Here is a 25190-nt window from a genome sequence, read left to right as displayed (position 1 = left end):
TGATTTCAATAACTTTATAAAAGTTCAGTTGAAATTCCTACTGCTTATCAGAATATATTCTCTAATTTCATGCTCATCACAAACTTGTGTTCAAACCTTTCGGCGGTCCACACTCATGGGCCAGAGACATGAACAATGCCACTCCACTTTTATATTATTCTTTCGGGTTTTAAATAAATTATTGGCTATAAATACAAGCTTGGCAAACCATAGGATATTGTCAGTTTAAGTTCACTGCTACAAATGAAGTGACTAGAGGCCTAAATGTATGAATGGGAGGAGTATAAGGGAGAGTTTGTTTGGTAACCAAGGATGACTTGCCTGTTTCTACTTTTCAAAGTCGCTCGGGGCCCTTTGATTGGTTGGTTATCAGGCAGTCTTCTTGGCTAACCTGACATTCTCTTCTTTCTGGTGGCAACTCTTGTTTCATTATTTACTTGCAAGTCCCAACGGTATATATACATATATACTTACACACATAAACAAATACATCACATATAAATATATATACACATATAAGCACACACACACATACACACACACATACACACATGCATATACACGCAAACATACACACATACATATATGCATATGCATGTATTAAGGTCATGTACGTTTCAGAATCAATAATTTGTTAAGAAATGCATAATAAACTTGTATATAGTGCACAATAATATAATTAAAAGTGGTGGAAGAGAAACAAAGATAGTTGCATATCCGTGTTATGTGTTAGATTCAAAACAATATGCACGCATGCATACATGGTTCTCTTAGTTAACATATTGTTGGTTATGAAATTAGAGCATCTCTTGTATGTGTATCATGTGAGCTTGATAACTAACTACTTTTGTGTTGGTCTATGTGTCATATGTGGCATGTGAAATTTTGAGAGAGGATCAAATCATCAAGCATTCACATGTATCTTTGCATGTTCTTGTATCATGGTTAATGTGTGAACACAAAATGTTATTCTTTTTGGTTAATCATAAGTGTACTTGATTCAAGTCAAGTATAACCACAAAGAAATAACAAGTGAGGTGAAGTGAAGTGAATACATGATATATAAAACTTTGGGGTATTTTTTGTCTGATTTATTAATATATTCAGTCACTAAATAGGTTTTTTTCGGTCACCAGTTTAGTTACACGATATTGCCATTGCCTATCGGATCGGATACAAATAAACCGACCAGTTTTAATTGTACTGCATAAAACAACGAAAAGTCGATAAAAAGATCTTTTTCTTCATCTTCACGCCTTGTTGGTCCAACCTCTATAAGAATTAAGAAATAGCAATGTTTTTATATCAAGCCGGTCATCAAGCTGACGGCTTTATCGGTTCATTAGTCAGACTGATTAGACCAGTCTTGAGAACCATATTATACTATAATCAGTTTAAACTTTTATAAGAAAAAAAAACAGAATTTTATAAATACCAACTGCAGTCACTCTCATATGTAAAGCTTAAAAAGCTGAAGACACCAATCGAAGAAAACTGAAGCTTACAACAATAGAAGAGTAAATGCAAATGATTCATAGCAGTTGTTTATCATATTAGAAACCACCTATGTTTTTAATAACACTCATCCCAGTGGTACATCCAGAGGCAATACTTGTTGGGGGAAACGTGGGATCCAAGAAATATGATAGTAACAATAGCAAGACAAACACAAAGTGCAAGAACAACAAGAGCAAATGAATAAACATGGTTCACTCTATGGACTGGATTTGGCTACGTCAAGTAGATAGATTTATTATATCAAGAACTCTTTTTAAGAGTCATATTAATTCTTAATCAAGAAAAGAAAGGCATGTTTATAATAAACGCATTAGTCGTAAGTTGAACTAAGTTTTCTGCTTTCACCACCGTGGTATACGTACATATATGAACGACCCTTTGTATCAATGATCTTTTCTAAGGATAAAATACAATCATTCACTCGTTTCCTGATTAAATGATTTATCGGCTAAATGTTTTCCGGTGAGACAGTGGATTCTTTGCAATATGAACTCTTCGCTGGTTTTCATAATAAAGAACTAAGAATACCATCTTATTGTTCTCAAACTGATCACTAAGAAAACTTTTCAACCACATGTATTCTATTTCCGTTGTTGTACCACTCTTTTGTAATCGAGTTCATTCTCATTCCTCTAATTGACACAACATGTAATGCTTCTCCTAAAATCAAAATAATTACACCCACATATGCATCAACAAAACCTTACAAGATGCGACCTTTCCCTCTATAACGTTGTGCAACCTTATAGTTCAATTTCGAGTAACATTTGCTTGACTAGCTATGATTTTACATGCACGGATGTACCAATAGTAACTCTCACTGCATAAGCTATAGATGGTTAGAGCTTGTAGCTTAATGGTATCAAGGAGTTAGATAATGTGAAACCTCGATCATTCATGTGGTTAGGGCTTAAGTCCTACATGCAATAAACAAAATGGTGTAATTTAAGAGTACCGGGGTAGGTTAGTTTGCCAATTGCCATTAGAAAAAACATTTAGCATGTAACAAAAATACAGTAACATAATTATGGAAAAACAAAAGTAATGGGTGTTAAGTTCACACTAAAAAAAAGTTTAATGTAAAAGTATTACGGAAAGTAATAAAAGAGTTAATTAAAATATTCTAAACCTTAGGAATTAAAACATTATTAACTCTTAATTCAAAGATTATGACATGTCCTCATTTCAAATTTCAATATTTGTTTTCTTGATTAATATTCTTCCACTTACCAATGAGACTGATGGCTTATTGATAAAGACAAAGCTTTTAAGACATACGACAAACACACAAAGAAATTCGTCGTTAAAAAATATATATATTCTTTCACTTTGTTCGATTTTGCGTTAATTGATTGCCAATGGCATTGCTCTTCCCCAAAAAGATCATAACAAAAACAATGTATTATAGTTATATTCGATCCTCTTTATATAAAGTTTATATATAATATCAATTAGAAAAACGTGAGAAACAAAATAAAATATTTTTTTATCATCTTTATTTCAATAATTTTCGTTCAAAGGATGAGTTGACTTTAAAATATAATTGGATGCCTTTAGCAAGTATTGAAAAGCCAATAATGAGTCTTGATTTTATTCACTTTGTGAAAGTTGAGTTGATATTCTCACCTCTGACCAGAATATATCCTCTCATTCCATGGACTCCCATATACATGAGGCTTAAACCATGCCACTTCAATACAAACAAGCACCCGAATTTTATTAAATAATATTTTGGTAATATTCTGATCACTTGCTATCAACTATATATATATGACCTTCACAAACCATAGGAACTTGCCATTTTAGGCTCACAACTTGAGACGAATGTGTGGTCAAACGACTAGAGAGAGTTTCGTTTGGTAGCCAAGGATGACTTGCCTGTTTCTTCCTTTCAAAGGGCTTGGTCCTTATGGACTATGAGTTAAGGTTCATTGATTGGTCGGTTATCAGGCAGTCTCCTTAGCTAGCCTAACAATCTCTACTCTCTCATGCCAACGCTCTCTTCTTTTATCGATTCTTTATATTAGGCAATGCACCATTTAGATTTGTTGAAAATGACAAGGTTGTTGCCAAGTACACACAATAAAGGTAAGCATTTCGGTGCTATCTTCCGTTAAACCAATTGATTTCTTGTATTGTACGTGTCACCGCCATAATACTCTTTCTATATGCGACTCTTTTGAGTCTTTGGGAAGCAAAGAGAATATTAATAACACTTATATACCTCGACTCTCTTCTTATGCCCATGTATTGATAATTTGATAGTAACCAGTTGAACTAGTTGAATGAATGATATGGATAATTTAAAACTTAAACATGATATAGATGTCTAACGATGTTAAAAGAAAATATAAAATGTAAAACACTACTAAATAGTTCATAACATTTTTGCCGACATGGTAATACCGGAACAAGCTACCACTTAATTGTTACGACTTTGGTGATACCTGTTGATACCCTAGATGAATTCTTAGATAATGAGATACTTGAGAATGATTGATCAAATGCAATGGTTGAATATGAATATGATTATGTGAAGATATGAGTGTGATATTGATCGTGAATCTGCTTATTACAAACATTGTTCTCTCTCTTATAAGGTAAGAGAGATGGGAGAATTACATGGAATACAATAATAATGTCCTTAGATGTAAGCTATTTTCCTCTGGTCCCAGGTCTTTTCCGCTGAACCCTTCTTTTCCTTATTTTATCCAGTGTATCTTCTTTTGAGCCTGGGAGACTATATTTCTTTGGTTGTTCACTTGAACCAGGCTACAGTGCCTTTCTGCATGCATGATAAGACATTTTACTGATGTTCTCTCCATCCCACTCTATCTAGACTGGGCTTGTGCTTTTCTCTCATTTGGGTTATTCTTATAGGCCCATCTCCTATATAAGCTCTTCAATTATATTGGTGCCACCGCTATAGGTGGCGGTGACAGTGTTAAAGAGACCAGAGCCAGCGACGGTAGGCCAAGTGATGGTCAGGGAGAAAAGAGGAAGATTTAAGAATTTATAAGTAGCAGCGGTTGAAGTTTTGAAATGATATATAAGACGACGCACAATAGTTTTATAGTAAAAAAAAAGAAGCTAGTGATGGGTTCCATGCATTATATTAAATTAAAGTAAATAAATAAATTATGATGATACGTGTTTATATATTTTATATTTTGTTCATTCTTAAAACAATTTTTAGCCCTAGCTAGTGGACGTTTAATTTTGTTCAATAAAACGTTATTGTTTTAATTGAAACAATTAGTGGTAATCTAAGTGCTCACAAGTTAAATGTGATGTACATTTACAAACCCCAAGTTCATACACACCACAATACAAAGAAAAGTAACACCATCGTATTATACGTCGGTAGTTTTTCTCTTTAATCGACTATATAGTAGCGTAAGATATTATAAGATGTCAGGTGGTGTATTATTCGCCACCTATACAACTCTCTTTATGGAATTCCAACTTTTAAAATATAATTCCAGTCCCATTCAACATGTTAGCCCTTTTGTAATTCTATTTACGACATTTACATAGTTTTCATGTTTATAGCAAGTTTAAGCCGCATTTTAATTAATAACATAAACTTTTGGCCATAAAATTAATGTATACAACATAAGGCCAAACGTGGTGGACGCGAGATTGGGCGACAAAAAGACGACTTGGGGCTAGAACACCCCCCCCCCGGCGATTTTTGGGCGATTTGGGGCGGGGGCGGATTCTTTTTATCGCCCTGAGAAGATGAAGAATATTATTATTATATTATATATTATTATTATATTACTATTGTATATACATATGTATATGTATATGTATATGTATATATGTTGTGTGTGATATATATATATATGTGTGTGTGTGTGTTGTGTGTGTAAGTATATGTATATGTGTATGTGTATGTGTATGTATATGTATATATGTTGTGTGTGTGTATATATATGTATATGCAAAATGAATTCTAGAAACAACCCGAACCAACTGAACCACCCATTTCCTCCTTTCGGTCAACACCATGGTTCGCAAAACTAACCGAACGTGAACTTACAATGGAACCCGATGAACCTAAACCAACTGAGCTATCCGTTTCAATTTCCCGACCCGAACCTAAACATGTACGCCAACCGAGCTATATGTTTTTTTATATTTTTAGTGATGTATTTTTTTTGTATTTCTTTTTAATTTTAATGCATTTTTATTTAATTATTTAAATAAATTGGTTTTTATTTAATTATTTAAATAAATTGATTTCTAGTTTTGACTCGTTGACTTCCTGAAGTCAAACACTTATCGATGAATTGGAAGCCAAGATATATAAATTTTACATTCATAGTCTACGAGTCATTTTTATGAAAACCTTTGTGTAAACTTGGTAACACTTTTAGCATGATTGCCAAGACTTGTTCAGCTTATTTAAAACACTCAAATTGTTTTAAGTCCGATTTGTAGGAAGTAGGTTCACTTTTTTTATTAAAAAGATATTAATAGGATAAACACTAACGATACTTTCTGTCGAAGCACGAGATGAATCTGACCTGATCCATGACGATGTTTCCACGGATTTCGAGATGAACGAACCACGTCTTGATCTTCTTCTCCGGCTGCTTGGGATCTGCAATGACTTTTTGGGGGTGTGGAGGTGACCGCTAAGAAATCTCGAGGATCTCTTTTTCACAGACACAAAAATATGGTGGTGGCTCTTATTGAGAATGACCAACCCTTAATAAGGAGGTGGAGACCTCCTTATATAGGGAGCCTCATGGCCACCATCATGGTACCCTAATGGGCCTAGCCCAGTTAGGGTTACCTCCACAAAACCCCCTCAGCCCAATAACACTGTATTAGTCCATATAATAAGCCAAACATAATAAATTTAGGGTCGTAAAACCGGGTTTGGTACCATACCCCTACAAGCCCCCCAAGTCCAGCGTTGCTCCTAGGCGCGCAAGCGTTTAGGTGGAGCGCTGGACTTTATGAGGTGTGTTAGGGCGTGAGGCGGTTTTTTCCCTTTTCTTCGGCCTTATCTTTATTGTCTTTGAGTTTTGGGAGGTTTTCTTCATGATGGTGACGTGTTGTGGTTTTTATGATAATGATGGTGCACTAGCATGAATAAGATATAGCACGCCGAATAATAAAAGCCTGCGCGCGAGGAGACTTACGAGCTATGAGAATAATAAAGCTTGCGCGCGAGGCGACTTATGAGCTATGAGAATAATAAAAGCTTGCGCGCGAGGCGACTTACGAGCTATAAGAATAATAAAGCCTGCTCGCGAGGCGACTTACGGATCTATGAGAATAATGAAGCCTGCGCGCGTGGCGTCTTACGAGCTATAAGAATAATAAAAGCTTGCGCGCGAGGCGTCTTACGAGCTATAAGAATAATAAAGCTTGCGCGCGAGGCGTCTTACGAGCTATGAGAATAATTAAGCCTGTGCGCGAGGCGACTTACGAGCTATAAGAATAATAGAGCCTGCGCGCGAGGCGTCTTACGAGCTATAAGAATAATAAAAGCTTGCGCGCGAGGCGACTTATGAGCTATAAGAATAATAAAGCTTGCGCGCGAGGCGTCTTACGAGCTATAAGAATAATAAAAGCTTGCGCGCGAGGCGACTTACGAGCTATAAGAATAATAAAGCCTGCGCGCGAGGCGTCTTACGAGCTATAAGAATAATAAAAGCTTGCGCGCGAGGCGTCTTACGAGCTATAAGAATAATAGAGCCTGCGCGCGAGGCGACTTACGAGCTATAAGAATAATAGAGCCTGCGCGCGAGGCGACTTACGGGCTATAAGAATAATAGAGCCTGCGCGCGAGGCGACTTACGGGCTATAAGAATAATAGAGCCTGCGCGCGAGGCGACTTACGGGCTATAAGAATAATAGAGAGGCGTCTTACGAGCTATAAGAATAATAGAGCCTGCGCGCGAGGCGACTTACGGGCTACAAGAATAATAAAAGCTTGCGCGCGAGGCGACTTATGAGCTATAAGAATAATAAAGCTTGCGCGCGAGGCGTCTTACGAGCTATAAGAATAATAAAGCCTGCGCGCGAGGCGACTTACGAGCTATAAGAATAATAGAGCCTGCGCGCGAGGCGTCTTACGAGCTATAAGAATAATAAAGCTGGCGCGTGGCCTATGGGTTTATGAGGATTCCCAACCTTTAAGTTTGGCGCGTGGCCTATGGGTTTATGAGGATTCCCAACCTTTTAAGTTTTGGCGCGTGGCCTACGGGTTTATGAGGATTCCCAACCTTTTAAGTTTGGCGCGTAGCCATATGGGATATTATGAGGATTCCCAACCTTTAAGTATGGCGCGTAGCCATATGGGATATTATGAGGATTCCCAACCTTTAAGTATGGCGCGTAGCCATATGGGGTATTATGAGGATTCCCAACCTTTAAGTATGGCGCGTAGCCATATGGGGTATTATGAGGATTCCCAACCTTTAAGTATGGCGCGTAGCCATATGGGGTATTATGAGGATTCCCAACCTTTAAGTATGGCGCGTAGCCATATGGGATATTATGAGGATTCCCAACCTTTAAGTATGGCGCGTAGCCATATGGGATATTATGAGGGTTCCCAACCTTTAAGTATGGCGCGTAGCCATATGAGTACAATCATGGTTGTTCTTATCCTGATTTGGATTAGACCGTTCCTCATTTGTTGTGTCGCTTACGATCGGCCTGCGCAAGGTCTTCTTTATTCTCACGCGCGGATGTGGTGCGTGAGCGTGCATGATGCGTGAGCATCTGATATGCATGAGCATACGTGAAGCCCAATAACATATGTGATGCGTGAGCATATGAGATGCGTGAGCATGTGATATGCGTGAGCATACGTGATGCGTGAGCATACGTGATGCGTGAGCATATGTGGTACGCGTGAGCATGCGTGATGCGTGAGCATATGTGATGCGTGAGCATACGTGGTATGCGTGAGCATGTGATATGCGTGACGAGCGTAGGTTTTGGCTTTATGTCTTCATGAGCATGTGATATGCGTGAGCTGTGGCGTAGAGTGATCGCCGGGAGCGCGCATGCGACCCCCTGTGGCGTAGAGTAATCGCTGGGAGCGCGCATGCGACCCCCTGTGGCGTAGAGTAATCGCCGGGAACGCGCATGCGGAATCCGAAGTTGATCCACAGGGAGCGATTTTGATCCGCGGTGGCGCGCATGATCTAGAGATTTTGAATATCCACATCAGGTAGGTTTTATGTAAAACCAACAGATCTAATAGGATTTATAGATCTATGAATATGAAGTGTGACTATTGCTCAAACGAACCCAGATCTGAGAAAATCATAACTAGATTTGGTATATTTCACTTAGAAAAAACACAGATCTAAGGGTTTTCCCCAAAAGTTCGGTGGTATTTCTTCCTGTATATTTCCAGATCTGGAAGTATTTTTTAGATCTACGGATTTTTGGATTTCCATAGAACATATCTGAAAGAAGAAACTTATTGCCGTCCCACGGATGGCGCCATTGTCGAAGCACGAGATGAATCTGACCTGATCCATGACGATGTTTCCACGGATTTCGAGATGAACGAACCACGTCTTGATCTTCTTCTCCGGCTGCTTGGGATCTGCAATGACTTTTTGGGGGTGTGGAGGTGACCGCTAAGAAATCTCGAGGATCTCTTTTTCACAGACACAAAAATATGGTGGTGGCTCTTATTGAGAATGACCAACCCTTAATAAGGAGGTGGAGACCTCCTTATATAGGGAGCCTCATGGCCACCATCATGGTACCCTAATGGGCCTAGCCCAGTTAGGGTTACCTCCACAAAACCCCCTCAGCCCTATAACACTGTATTAGTCCATATAATAAGCCAAACATAATAAATTTAGGGTCGTAAAACCGGGTTTGGTACCATACCCCTACACTTTCATTAGTAATGAGGAATATACTAGTACAACACTGTTTACAAAACCAAATACTGAATATAATTTACAAAATTTTATATTCCACAATTGATATGAAGCTGGGTCTTTAGCGGGTCTCCATATAAATCATATTTTGGTCTTTGACTAAGCTCTTTGATTACAACAATAAGCAAACAAAATGTTGACGGTTATGGTTGAGGATTCGTGTTCAACATGGGTCCCTTAAATAGATTACGTGTCTCTACTTAGACAATGTGTTTGTCTCTTAGAGTACAACAACCAAACAGTATGTAATGCTAAGGAAGTCCATGCATCAAGGTTACACCTGATGAACTTATAGTGTTTGAATATGTGAAAATGAGAATGTGAAAGTAGAATCAAGTAGAGAGTATTCATTTCTACATAGTCCCAACATATTGAGTCACATACTGCTAATTAAGAGAAAAATAATTTCACTCGAGAGTTTATTCATCAATTCAACATTATTGAGTCACATTTAATATTTCCACAAAACATCCATTCATTACATTTTCCAACACTATTTTCCTTCATTTTTACTTGTTAACTCAAATTCTTTGATTTCAAGTTTTCAACACTCAAAAGTTGATCTTAAACATCATAACTGAATCATTTTTTATATACACGTAATTCAGAAAGGGGTGACGGCGTAGCTTGTTGTCCGCCTACCTGCTATGTTGATGTAATATCTATGTTTCTATATAATGAGAAATTTTCTTTATATAAAAAATTGTTAATTTATACACGTAATAAGAATGAAATTAACCAAGCATCCCATATAAGTTATTTCCCCCTTAATTTACACATTTATTATTATATTGTGACCTAGTTCACCATTCATGAACATGAAACCCATCACATTACCCACAAGAAGTTATCTTAACATGTATATACTCACAATTATCATACACATAGATAGTCATTAACAACATATTTTTGTGACTATTGTGAGTTTAACATAGATTAACGATTGTATGAATTATCTTAACCTATCTCAACAGGACTTGTATGTAACTCAAAAGACTTTAAAACTAGGTGTAAATACCACTTTCTCTACAAATGAATGATTTACAACTTCCTTCCTTGGTATTTGGGTTCAACACAAGATCATCAAATCGCCCATGAATTTTCACTTGCGATCATCTCATATACACACTCTTAACCCTTGAGACACAAATGCATAAAACACGTGTATTCTATACAACTCTCGGATTTTCTATTTTATTTTTAGCCCACTTAACCTTAAAAAGTCTCTCTAGTTTGTAATTCTTCGTCAGAATTCCTTATTTTGGCCTCCTTATGACTTTTTAACCTGTTGGAAAGTTAAATGATGTTTAGACCCTTATGGCGTGAGTGAAGAAGTTCGATGACTTTTTCATAAGTCGTAAGGAGACCAAAATAAAAAATCCCAAACAACCCTAGTCGGTATTGGTTTTTGATAAACGATAATTCTATTTTTGTTTTTCTATAATTAACTACTAACATAGCCAGCCACTCATAGGTTAATCTAAAGGGTTTTAACAAGGGTTTCTTCTTCTTCTTCTTCTTCAGGTGCGTGCGATTCATACTTATTAACATTTCCTTAGTTAATTACTTTCTCTAGGGTTTTTCGCAAGTGATTAATCACTATGAATTGGGTTTTCATTTTGGTTGCTAATTGCTGTATTATAACGATCCCGTTTTCAAATTGTTTTCTTATTATTTATTATTAGTTGCCATTCAACTGATTAGCTTCCATGATCTGTTCACACTGCCATAGTTTTAATTTATCTGAGTATGGTGTTAAAGTTCATAGTGACTACCCGATTCCCTTTGGTTATCGGTTTTGGTTGTGGCGGGTAATTGGGTGGTTCTTGAAAAACTTGGATGGTATTATGAATTTTTGTTTCTTCACATGACGCGTAGAAAAAAATGTGTTGTTTGTTTGAAGTGACTTGCTAAAACTACTTATCTGTTTGCTAAGTGTTTTTAAACCGTGTGAAAACCGTCTTAAGGGAAAATTAATAATAGGGTGTCTTTTGCAGACTGATTATATTCTCTATTTGCCTTGCATTTGTCATATGATTGTTGCTCTAAAACTGTTGGTTTGTAATTATAAAAAGCTAACAAAGAAGTCTGTTACACCTTCTTAGCATACTGAATGCCGCGCCTTTTATTGAAAGGCAATTTCATATATATGACCGTAAAAAGTACATTTTTTTTATAATCTTTCTATAGTTTTATATTTCGTTATGTCATTCTTGATGAATAAAATAATATCAGTTACTTATAATATCAGAGGATTGAAGAATTTCATACCAAAAAGGCATCATGTTTACCACAGCAGTAAAATATCTCGGCACAAAACCGAAACCAGCAATGAAAGCATTAGAGCCCAGATTCCGACCTGAGCAAAACCAAACCATCACACGGGCCATTTTTGAAATCCTAAAGGAACATGGTCCTCTCAATGTTGCTCAAACATGGGAACGTGTTCAGGTCACTTCAATTTTGTGTCTATTCATCATCCACCAAAGTTTTAACTGTTAAAACTATTTCTGAAATAACCATGATTACAAACATGTTGCAGGAAGTCGGTGTAAAAGATTTAACCAGCAAAACACAGATGAAGACTGTATTGAGATGGATGAAACAGAGGCAGAAGCTTAAGCAGATATGCAATCATGTGGGTCCCAACAAGCAGTTCCTGTACACAACCTGGTTCACTAAACCACCAACTGTCACCCAACCAAGATCCACTGGGGTCAAACCTTCCTCAACTTAAGTCAACTTCAACTACAACTGCCGTCTTTTATTACATTAGATCGGTTGCATCATGTTTTTGGCAAATTTTGATTATGCAAATCTTTCTAGACATTGGTTTGATATTTGTTTCATGTGACTTGTAATCTGATGCAAGTTTGTTTGAATTTGACGAAATAAAAGTCAAATCGATTTCAACTTATAATGGGATGCGAATTTGTTTGAATATGACAAATGAAAGTCTGATTGATTTGTAATCAGATGCAAATTTTAAGTTTATTAAAATTTGACAAATAAAACTCGGATCAACTTGTAATTGGGTGCAACAAATTGACTTGTATTCAGAATTTCAGATGCAAAATTTTAGTTTGAATTTGACAAAATAAAAAGTCAAAATCAAAGGGGGTTTAACTAAAACATAAATCCAACTATAAATGAGTACACATTCAAATCACAGACTAATGAACATAAACTACATGGAGACACAATAATGTTCACTATACTGTTTTCCAATATACAAAATCTTTTTCTGAATTTCAACACATGTTTAAATTAATGCCGGGCGTTTGCAGTGTGCAATACATCCTTTAAAACAGCAGCAATTCTATCAGCCATGTGTCGTTCTAGAAACATCTGTTTGACCCGCTCATACCCTCTTTTTCCCATGGTCAACCGCTTTTCAACATGGGTAGCGAGTTTAACGATGTTTGTAGCAAGTGGACTCACCCCTTCTTTCCCTGCAGGATGCAGAAACCCGGTTGACCCGTTGACCACTATCTCTGCAGTCCCTCCTGCTGATGTTCCCTGCAAATTAACAAACAAAAATGTCAAATTTATGTTATTAATAATTTAATATAGCTTAAAATCTTAAGTGTTAACTGTCAACATAGAAAATATGTATACCAGTACAGGAAGTTGAAACGCCATAGCTTCAATTGTTATCCTTCCAAAACATTCTCCTCTGCCCTGATATATAACACGAAGTAATTATCAAAGTCAATTGTTTGACTTTTATTTACCAGATAATCAACAAAAGTCAAAAGATGAGAACTTTATGGTACCTGAGAGTTTTGAACCAGAACATCGATTGCTGCTAAATACGGGGCAACAGTAAGCGTCTTATTAACAAAATGAACTCGATGTTGGATCTTTTTCTGTGCTACAAAATCCCGTAGTTCGGTTTCAAATTTTGTCTGCACGCTCATATCACTCCCCACAATTACCGCATGTATTGATGGCACTTGTAGCTTCTTTTCTTTTATCAATTGTAAGCTTTCATAAAATGACTTCAAAAATAAATCTTGACCTTTTCCTCGCGACACACCTACACGTTATAATAATGAATTAAAATAACTTTTATAACTTTTTAAAAAGAGATTAATTAACTTACTGTTTATGGCTGCAAATAATATGTCATCATTTCTAACTCCAAGTGACTCCCTAACATGCTCTCTCAAAACCCTTTTGGCCACATTATCTTCAGCAACATCCATAAGTTCTTTACTGTTACCAAGGTGAACAACATATGTCTTTGGCATTTTAATTCTGCAAATTAAAAGAATAAATTTTTTTCCAACTTTGTAGCTAAAAGGAGTGATTAAATTAGTATGTGAAGATATATATTATACATACTTTAAGCGTTCTTGAGTTCTGTTCTCCCAATACTCAGCTGTTACATGTGAATCAATCATAGAGCCAGCAACATAAGGCAGGTGTTTAACATAATCTAGTTTGAAATAATGGCCACGCATTTCATGAATCCACCATAAAACCTTTGGCAATACTCGTGGGACGTTTTTGTTCAAAACAGCATCAAGCCATTTTCCAGCAACAGCAGTGTTTAAAATTACCAAATCAGCTTTTAGAGCTGTGTTTACAGCTTCTTGACCTTTAGCAGAGAAAACCTATAATATACCATCAATTATCAAACATCATCACAAATGTTATATATTTATAACCAAGTGAAATGGAAGACGTACCTGCACTCCACGGTCCAACATCTTGTTTTCCAAATTGTATATAACTTCATCTGTTCCTGATGGTTTCTGGTTTGTTATCCAACAAACTTCAGCACCGACACCACGTAAAAGAAATGCTAGTTCCATCAATAGCAATGGACCACCTAGAGCATTAAATGGAACTGGTTATTTGAGGTGGTACTAAATAGTAAATACTGATTACTGATATTTGTCCAATAGTATTTTCTTTAATTTGGAAACCAATAAATCATCAAGAATATTTACCCCTTATTTTCATGTTGAAGCCATATAAAATACTGACAGAAAATTGCTATTAGTTTAACAGAGCAATTTAAACTGCCATAACCTATATAAAGTAACTGTTATTGCAGTTTGGTATTATAGTCAATCATTCTATACAGATAACAATTGAGGTTGATGTTGGTTCTTCAAAACACGATGTTTTAGAAGCAGAGAATAAATGGCTACACAAAGATCCAAGAGGAAAAATTCAAGGCTCTTTTTCTTTAACTGAGTTGAGTTTCGTAAATGGATTAAATTCTTTCTTGTGGATTGTAAGATACGGATAACAACCAAAAACGAAAAAAAATAGTATTCTTTTAACCAATGCTTTACAGGGGCGAGCAACGAAGTTCTACTATCGACACATCGTTTGAAGTTGCATGATGACGGTTAGGTCGCTTTGCATCTGTGATTAACTGCAGCGGTTTTCGAATTGGTTCATGAGAGTTTGTTATCATCTCGCCCCCATTCGACCTTATTTTTCGTTTTGTTTCGCGTGGTTCGTATCATGTGTTTCACTTTCTAGTCCTGTTCTTGCATGTGGAGGTCGAGATTTGTGGGCCAGTTTGTAATTTTGTCTCGTCCTAGTCAAGTTAACTATAACAAAACTTTTACCCTTCAAAAAAATAAAACAGCCGTGGATGTTACGGGCATATAAAGGGGCAAAAATGAGCTACTTTTTTACTATATCTAAAACTTCAACCAGTATTTATATTTGTAGCTATAAAGTGTGCTAATTTATACACCTAACTTGGATCCATCAATTAAAGTTAAATGCAATACTAAATAGATGTGTACACTGTAACAAGTTTAACCTCTGCACTTAGTACGAATTAATAATCAAATAAATAAGTTAAAAATCTAAAATTACCAGAAAGTGACAACTCATGTGAGACAAGAAGAACGAGTTTGGACTTCATGAAACTGAGTGGACTCGGTAGGGCGATCTGAGTGGGTACAGTCTCCTTGGGTTTATCCGTCTTGTGGATCCGGTTACGGTGGGAATATCGAAACGGTGCTGACGATCGCATGAGGAATCATAAGCGGCTCTAATAATAAACGCAACGGCAGTAGAGACAGAGAGCATGGCTAGAAGCAGCAGCAGCCACCGTTTCTTGTGGAACAATCCTCCTGTTGATGGCTTAGGCGCCATGGCTAGGGTTTGGGTTATTAATTATTATTATTGAAGTGTCTGGTGCTGATGCATTGATGGATCTAGGGTTTGTTTGAATTGAATCTCATATATGGGTGTTACAGGTTGATTAATTAATTAATTAACTTTGAATCTGAAATAGGAATTGGGTGAGAGTGGTAGGAGTGGAAGTGTGAAGCAGGTTTCTTGTTTTAATTGAAACCAGGAAAATAAAAGCATTGATTTGGACGTAGGAATGGCAACGGGGCGGGTTTGGGGCGGATTTTGGTTAACCCGAACCCGAACCCGAAACCAAAAACCATCCCCGTACCCGCCCCATTACCCGTAGGGTTTAATTCGGGATTCCCCGTTTGGTTTTTTGTACCCCCCGACCCGCCCCGTCCCCGAACCCGAAAACCCGAAAACCCGAAAACCCGAAATCAATAAGTTCAATACGAATATACGATCTTACAGGTGAAATAATAATAATAATAATAATAATAAGAGAATTAGGGATCTTACAGGTGGTAGGATGAGAACGAGGAGGAGGAGGGTGGTCCGGTGGTGCAGACGGCGAGGGTGGTCCGGTGGTGCAGACGGCCTAATCAGTCGACAGTCACTTTCCTTGTTAGGCTTTCCTTGTTAAGCAAACGGCGATTGGTAATGGTTATCAGCTGAGCCGACAGCCGATATTCCGATAACAGTTAAAGACTAAGAGAGACGGAGACCTAACCAGCTAACCTAATTAAGCAGATTGTAATTTGTAAAACGGCGATTGGTAGCTCTTTGCCTCTTTTCCTTTTGCGCCTGCATATACAGTAGGTTTAGGTTTTTAATATATATATATATATTATTTATATTTATATTTATATATTATATCGGGGCGGGTCGGGGCGGGGGTACCTGAACCCGAACCCGAACCCGAACCCGAAACATTCCCCGAAACAATCTCCGAAACCCGACCCGAAACCGAAAAAACAAAACCCGACCCGACCCGAAATAAGCCGGTTTTCGGGTTTCCCCGTCGGATTCGGGGATTTTTGCCATCCCTATTTGGACGCTTTATTTATGTGTGTTATTAAAATAAGAAGATATGATATGACGTGACATAGTAACTAGTGTTATTATTTATAAATAGATGAAGAGTATTTGAGTATAGGCTAGGTTGGTGCGGTTATTTATGTTATCGGGTTTATCACACTTTGGTTTGACTTATGATTTAAAATTTGAAATCTTATACCGGTTGATGCGGTTATTTATGTTATCGGGTTTATCACACTTTGGTTTGACTCACGATTTAAAATTTGAAATCGTATACCGGTTGATGCGGTTATTTATGTTATCGGGTTTTTAACACTTTGATTTGACTCACGATTTAAAATTTGAATCGTATACCGGTTGTTTAACCTTTATAATTTATACTAGATGGGTGTTTGTGTGATTAGGCGGGGAATACGGACCATGGTAATCATGTAACAGTTATGATTGTTTATGACTCGGTTTGAAGCCTTAAAGGTGTTTACCAATGACTAACATTAAACACACGTAACCTCCTGCGCACATAAGTGATGTCGATTACTCGTGCGGGGCATTGAGTTGACTACATACTGAGGTTGGGTTGTGCACGCTATGTGGTGTTTGGACGAGTGTTTATCGACTCCGGAATGTTGAAAAACCAGACTGGGAAGCTAAAATGTATAATAAATTTAAAGAATCCGTTTTTTTAAACCAAGTAACCAACACGATAAAACCCAAAACTTGTTCTAAATGACCCTCTTCGACCTGACCATGTTCCAACTCGAACCAAATGAACCCTTTTTGGTATCAATCCGTTTCGACCCTGACATGTTACGACCTGAACCCATTCTAACCTATTACACGAACATACCCTACGGCCCCTCTGTCGGTCCAGACTGGTAATCACGCAACATGTTATTATTTTAAAGTTAAAAACTATAGTAATACCGGGTACCATACTCAAATTAAACTATTAAAGAGAATAAAATTATCATTTTTATTGTATAAGTTTTTTTATATAAATATTAACATATAAAAAGGTACCTATTTAAAAAATTGTAAAAAGAAATATAAATAAAGGGCAAGAAATGTAATTATTGATTAATTAATTAAATGAGAAGCAAGGTTGAATTGTTGAAGGGACAATACTGTAATTGTTTTTCAATGTGAAAAAAAAAGACAAATGCTCTTGAAATCTCTAAGTTATATGAATTGTATGTTGTATATGTTGAATTATTTCTTGTAAGCCTTAAAATTTAAGATGTCCACCCACTTCATGGTTTGATTTTGATCAAACCAAGTATAAGCTTTTGGTTGATTTATATCGTTAAATTTGTTATCGGGTTCAACAGTTTGACTTACGATTTGTAATTTAAAACTTGATGCGTAGATCGACTGAATATCTAACTGTCAATTTGATTTAAAAAAGTTTGTATCAAACAAACAATCTATTCAATCAAGTTAGTTTGTTTTGTTATTTCTTAAAGCTGAAGTTAGAGCTTCAACAACTTTAACCAAAAGGCCAAAAGCTACACAAAAATCGAACCATGAACACATACTCATGTTAGAAAACGTGTTCAAGAATCATGTCAAATACCCATATGATGCAAGGTTTCAGTAACGTATCAGAGATTAATACTATAAAATACATGCTTCATACATTATGGAGTGCGAATGAATGCAAGGTGATTCAAGCTATTGTGTCGGTAACATGATGGATGATTTGGTTGATGATGAATTATATGTTTTTTCAATAAGAAAACCTTCTTCATGGTGAAAGTAATAAAGACATTAAGGTAATGTCTTATCTATGGGCGTGTAATCGAAATAACGTATAGCACGGAAGAAGTGGTGTCGTTTTAACTTTTATGAATTTTCCATTTTAGCTTGATTGTGTTGTGGGTCGTTGTGTTTTTTTATTGTTCTTATTTCTTTGGGCTCACTTGCATCTTGTAAGAGTTTATTTTGTTTTATTTTATATAAGTTGGCCTTACAAAAAACATGCTTCATACATTAAATAATATTTTATTAGGGCCGTCCAATTATATCTGAACGTGTAAGAGCATATTCAATTCCCTACCATATATATATATGTATATATCATATAATTATACTAAAAAACACTGTATTTTCTCTTTTATGTTCAATTAAATAATATTTTTATACCTTTAACATTATATTCTCTCTTTTTCACTTACAACCACTTTTAAAAAATGTTAAAATATTATACAGTATGAACAGTGAATCTCCACATTTAACTTTCCATATAACATTTTATATCTCCTCTACTCACAATCACTCATAACCATACCATATAATTTACATTGAGAATAGACCAAGAATACTCCAGATTTTCTATTTTTTTAAAGGTTAATAGGTCAAATCCTATAGTAAGTAGGTTAAGTCAATTTAAACACTATTATTTTTTGCTTACTTCCCAAATACTCAATGCGTGTAGAATTACTGTCTCGAAAGTCAAAATCCCATTAATGATTCATTAATTTCTTCAAATCCAACATCCTACTCATGACCTCTAAAACACCAAACTAGCCTGTAAAAAACTCGAGACCCCAAACATTAATATAAGGCTGAGGGGTGTGGGAGGCGCGAGAGGGGGCGCGAGTGGGGGCTCCAGCCAATAATATTGTGACGTGTGGCAGAGAGAGAAACTTGATAAGATGGGTGTTGGTTGTGGTGCTCGCGCCCCGGGCCCTGGTGTGGAGGGGCGCGAGAGGGGGCGCGAGCGGTTTTTTTTTTTTTTTTTATAAATGTATTAAAAAAACGTATTATTAAAAAAACAAGAAATTATTTTAAAAAACACACATTTTTTTGAAAATTCATAATAAAAAAAAACATACTAAAAATTAAACAAACAATAATATTTAATAATAAAACTAATTTAATACAAGATCATCTGGTCGCCTCGCCCACAAATGTTCAACCAACTCATGTCGAAGATCCCCGTGTATCTCACGGCTCTTGATATTTGCTATGTTATGAAGTTTTTGTTGATCACTGATTGTGGACGGTTGTGGCGGAATGTCACCTTGGTAGTTTTGGCATATAGCTTTGCCCTCATCTTCTAACGTCATGTTGTGTAGGATAAGACACGTGTAGACGACGTCCATTATCCTCTCCCGAGTCCAATAACGTATCGGGTTCGCCAGAACATAATATTGTTTTTTTATAGCTCCAAAAGCTCTTTCAATATCTTTTCTAGCAGACTCTTGTTTCTTCGTAAAATACTTCCGTTTGTCGGCGATTGGATCTGTAAAAGCTTGAACTAACACAGCCCATTCGTTGTAAATACCATCGACCAGATAGTACCCGTACTTGAAGAGTTCTCCATTTGCAAGAAAAGATTGAGGTGGTTCAACCCCGTCGATAAGGTCGTTGATCAAATGTGACTGATCGATAACATTAAGGTTGTTATTTGACCCAGCAACACCAAAAAAAGCATGCCAAAACCAAAGATCCTGTGACACCGCCGCCTCAAGTATGAGGGTCGGCCCTTCATGATCACCACGGTGGAACTGACCTCGCCAGGCCGTTGGACACATAGCCCATCCAACATGCGTACAATCGATGCTACCTAGCATCCCAGGAAAACCATGTTTTTCTGCGTGCACCTCATATATGCGTTGGATGTCATACGTTGTAGGTTTACGCAGATATCTCCGAGCGTAAGTCGATATGACTCCTACGTACAATATATATTACAAAATGTAATAGATATTTAATAAAAAGTAAAATTAATGTTTTTTACCTTGGCAGAAAAAATGAAGGGATTCACGTGCAACCCTTTTCGACATCTGTAAATACTCATCCAAAGCGTCCGACGAGATGCCGTACGCTAATTGACGGATAGCAGCCGTGCATTTTTGAAGAGGGGTAAAACCGGGAAGACCCCTAGCATCCTCCCTTTGTTGAAAAAAGGGATACCGTGCCTCTAAATCACTCGCTATACGCGTGAACAATTGCCTGCTCATTCGAAAACCAGTTCGAAAATCCGACTCCGCGTATACCGGTTGAGGGCTAAAATAATGCCTCATCAAAGTATCGTTAGCACCCGATCGATCACGATCACGAGGTGGTGCTCTAATCCTCGGGAGTCGGGGTTGATGGGCTTGATTTTGCAAGAGATTGACCACGGTTGCGGTCAAAACTCCCCCTACATGAAGAAGCAAATCATCCTCTTCGGAGGAGTCGGAATCAGACGAGTACGACGACATTATTTTAAAAAAAAAATTGGGACGATGGGTTGGTTTTGGATTTTTATATGAAATGGGTTATATATAGGAAAAAAATTTTGGGTTTTATAAAGGAGTTTGGGATATTATATATGAGTTTGGAGATTGAAGTTGTGTTTGATATGGTTAAAATGGGTTGATGGTATGTGATATTGGTATGTGATATTGGTTTTATAGAGAAAAAAAGTTTTTTTTTTTAATAAACAAAGAGCCCAACGGCTCTATTTACGCATTCCAAGGCCTCCTCACGCGCATTCCCAGCCGCGAGACCCCTTGCGCCTGCTTTGTTTTTCGTGCTCGCGCCCCTCTCGCGCCTCTCTCGCGCCTCGGTGGTGTGGTGCTCGCGCCCCGGGGCGCGAGCGGATGGGCTCAGGCGCCCCCTCTCGCGCTCCACACCCCTCAGCCTAAAGAAAAGCAATTGCTCATTAAATTAGTTGGGATCACGACAGAACGTGAATGTTACGATACAAGGTGAAACCTATTCGAGTATCCGTGTTACTCGCATCGAAAATGAGCATTTATATTACACAATTTGAAAATATAATAATTAGTTTATAAAAATAAGAAAGTTATTAAAATTATAGGAATTAATATAGAATTTATTAGAACTTAATATTTCAATTTTATTTTTTTGATTTTTGGTTGTTTTTAAAAACGGTTATTGATGGTATTGTTTACCTCGAAAAAAATTGTAAAAGGACAACAAGCTACATCGCTATCGCCTTTTGAATTACAAAACCATATTTTTTAGAAGCTACATTGATATAAAGCTTGGCATCATAACATTATATGCATGAATTTTTAGACTCGGCTAGATAGTTCTACAATTTCAAATTGGTCTAAAAGATGAGCTTATTAGATTTCAAGTAACGGGCATTCCAATACGAATTTGTAACTGTTGTAAAATTTAGAAAAAGGTGAATGGAAATTAATTATTGTAATAATAATATAAAACTCTTGGTTTGGTGAATCTCTTGAGTAAAGTGTCTTGATAACACTTAATGAGTTTTTATTATAACATTAAGTCACTAATTAAGTAAGACACTTGTATTCTTTAACTATTGTATATTAGTAGGCTTTGTGCCTCTTTTGAAAGAATAAGAAGGGTGTTCACTCAAAAATCCATATGGTTAGAGAGGAGTACTCTCTACTTGATTCCTTCACCACATTATTCTAACCTATTCATTTTCAAGAACACCTATATACCCGATGAAACCTCGGGCGTGTAGCCTTTCCCGCCAATACATACTGCATCGGTTGTTGTACCCTGGGAGACAGACGGACTCTTTAGTAGAGGCCCGAAATATGTTTTAAGGGAAGCGTATTGAATACGTGCCTCAACCAACGCTCAATATATATTATTATGTTCATGTTTTTGTTGCAGCCAATGGAGTTGGGTCAAGAATAAGAATCTGTAGTCACACCAAGAAAAAAACTAAGACGAACGTGAAGATACTCAACGTGTGGAAGACCCGAGTCAAGAAGTTTTTGGTGAAGTTCTCACCAAAGCCATCGACATGAATCTATATAAATTGTTCTCTATATTTATTTTATTTTTGGTTTTGTACACGGTATTCTACTACGATATTTCCCTTGTATAACGAGAGTATCGTTATACTTATTTTATTTTATCACTTTAAATATTATTGTGACCCATGTCTTACAATAACTATGTTAGACTATAAACTAGCGTACTCGACACCCACATGCCAGGTGAAGTAATGTATAATGAGCTAAGGGTGGAGCTCACGACTATGAGATGGATAAGATACAAATGGTAATTATGTATGAGACTTTGATTACCAAATCTATAATGTTGGTTTTTGTGAATTTGAAACCATTTTCAGGTTTTAGATTAGAGGTGCACATGATAACCGATTACTAACCGGTCTAATCCTAACCGGTTACTAACCGATCATAACCGTCGGTTAGTAATCGGTTGATATTATTGATTTTAAAACTGGTTAACCGATTTTTTATTATTATTTTATTAAAAAACAGGTATTTTTCCGTTATTAACCGGTTAACTGGTCAAAACTGTTTCTCTAACCGGTCAAAACCGTTTACTACCCTACCCGAAAAACTGGTCTAACCGGTTAATTCCTGCAAAAAAATAACCTGATAACATATTAACCGGTTAACCGATTTGTGCACCTCTAGGTTCAACACCCGTTTTTTTTTTACTTTTCGCTATTAGTTTGTTTAATGGGTCTTACAACTCTTGGGCTTGGTAATTTCAGCCCAACAAGCAATAAGTGATCTTCAGCCCACAAACAACTTTAGCCATTTACATTTTACCATATTATCTTTTTTGACAAAATCACGCATTACTAGTTTGTATTAATAAAACATTAAAAAGGAAGCTGCAACATAATTCTAGTGTCGGAGGCACCTTATGATTTGAAATGAGGGAATTAGATTTGTAAGGTGAAGCGTACAACTGTAATCGCATGATTTATCTAACGAACCAATCACTCGTATATATGATAAGGGCCGGCTTAATGATTTTGTAGACCTAAATGGAAATAAGATTTTGTGGTCCTTTTATGACAATCGTTTCAAATAACCAAAGAAAAAAAGTGCTAATAACGGGTTTTGAACCCATGACTTATAAGTTAGCAACACACAAGCTTACCACCAAACCAACAGACATTTGTGATTAACCTATCGATTAAATATATATTAATTTGGAAGTCTTAAATAAATGTGGGCCTAAAGCTCTATCTTCATTTCACTGGCCCACGGGCCGGCCCTGTATATGATGTAGTCGTAAAACATGGCACTCACTCTTTTTTGTTGAGGTGTCATAAGTGCACCTGTTTTCATCGTTGAAGAAACACTAACCGGACCCCGGACAGATTATTGGTAACCTGGGGGTTAGAGAGATGTTTCCCACGAGGGGTTAGACCCTTGGAAGATGGTTCTTCTGATAACCTGCAAAACAGACACCGTGAGCTCGTCACTGAGAAGGGGGGGTTCCTCCTTGTGACCACCATCCGGCGTGAGAATCAGACTAGATTGCTCTTTAAATATAAAAGTATATTAAGAGATTGCTAGAGCAGATATCAGGTATAATATGATGATATAAGATATGATGATAATGATAATGTGATAAGATATGATAAGATGAGATGGTCATACCATTTGTGGTATTTATAGCCGAAGGTAGGTTTCCAAGGAGGTATGGCCGGCTGCAACAGTGTTCCTGTTCCACCAACAGTAGCCTACGCACGTGCCCTGCTGGTAGTTGGTGGGTAGGTAGCGGCTGATAGCGACCAGGCCTGCTGTATACTATTCCTTTTCCACCAACTGCCGGCTACGCACGTGGTATGACAAGAGTTGGTGAGTAGGCAGCGGCTAATAGTGACATACAGTGTAGGAGCATGCTGCTCGCCATACTGTTGTCCATAAGCTGTCGTATCTTTAGTCAGATCTTTTTCCCATACCTCGTCAGGTACAGTACAGAAGATCTTCCCGTATCGTACGGACTGGCTTATTTGGGCGGGGGTATTCCCCCTCCCGCCCTTGTGCGGGATTGTTCCCGGCTTCGCTCATTCCTTCAGGTGACACTGAATGAGAGCTAAGTGCCTTGTGCGTGTAGCCTTGCTGCGCGGGAGGCCTTCCCTAATGGCTTGTATCCGAGGCTGCGGGGACAGGCGGAGTCCTTCACCATTGGGAGGCATTTCCTGCGGGACCAGCTTGCGTACTGCGCGTAAGGACGTCACGTCTTTGAGCATGGTTGGTCCTGCGGATCCAGTTGGTTTCTGCGCAGACGTCCCTGTTTAAGGTGAGTCTTGCGGGTCCAACTGGGCTCTGCTGGGACCTACCTCTTCAAGTCCCCCCAGTCCAATGTTCTTCTCATGTGTGTTTAATAAAGTGAGGTGAACTTTTGGACTTAAGCAAAGGGTTTTGAAAAGGGTTTTTTAAGGTTTTCCATGGGTATTCTTCCCGCGGAAGTCCTTGTCACTTGCAGAAATTCCCGAGTTTCCTGCTTGGTCTTTGGGTATGATGCGGGTAGGTCTGTAACCTCCTCGCAAGTCAGGAGCGTGGAGTCCTACTTGTGTGGACTTTCCATGAGGTTTTGGTAGTTTTGAACATAGTGATCAATTATGTTAAAACCACCAATTCCATCCTGGAGTTTCCAACAACGTAGTTCTCGACGTTCCCGCTATGCGGGGATGTTATTTCCGTTTCCGCAAGCATTGCCCAGAAGATCCTTCCTGGTTTCAATTCCCAGCGGAGCGCTAGGTATGTGAAGGGTTTTGCCTTAACACTGTACCAGCGCTCGTCTTACGGTTACTTTACTTCCAAGGTATTCCTGGCGTCAATTCCCTGCGGGTGCTAAGTATGTGAAGGGTTTTGCCTT

At 37.4% G+C, this 25190-nt stretch overlaps 1 protein-coding gene across 1 annotated transcript; it reads right to left on the bottom strand.

Moving 5' to 3' along the window:
- Positions 1-12580: 12580 nt before the first annotated feature.
- Positions 12581-15756, bottom strand: LOC143547947 (uncharacterized). The gene is made up of 7 exons (XM_077039237.1): positions 15297-15756; positions 14144-14286; positions 13797-14068; positions 13555-13709; positions 13226-13488; positions 13068-13130; positions 12581-12968 (listed from the first exon to the last, which is right to left on the bottom strand). Exons 1-7 carry the CDS (start codon positions 15454-15456, stop codon positions 12717-12719), a joined length of 1308 nt encoding a protein of 435 aa, XP_076895352.1. The 5' UTR covers positions 15457-15756; the 3' UTR covers positions 12581-12716.
- Between the last annotated feature and the right edge of the window lie 9434 nt (positions 15757-25190).

This window comes from Bidens hawaiensis, unplaced genomic scaffold (genome assembly GCF_021521415.1).
Source record: "Bidens hawaiensis isolate Kalapana, Puna unplaced genomic scaffold, B.hawaiensis_p1.1 tig00014897_1, whole genome shotgun sequence".
In the NCBI taxonomy this organism is placed as follows: Eukaryota; Viridiplantae; Streptophyta; class Magnoliopsida; order Asterales; family Asteraceae; genus Bidens; species Bidens hawaiensis.
This window is presented reverse-complemented; position numbering and strand designations above follow the sequence as displayed.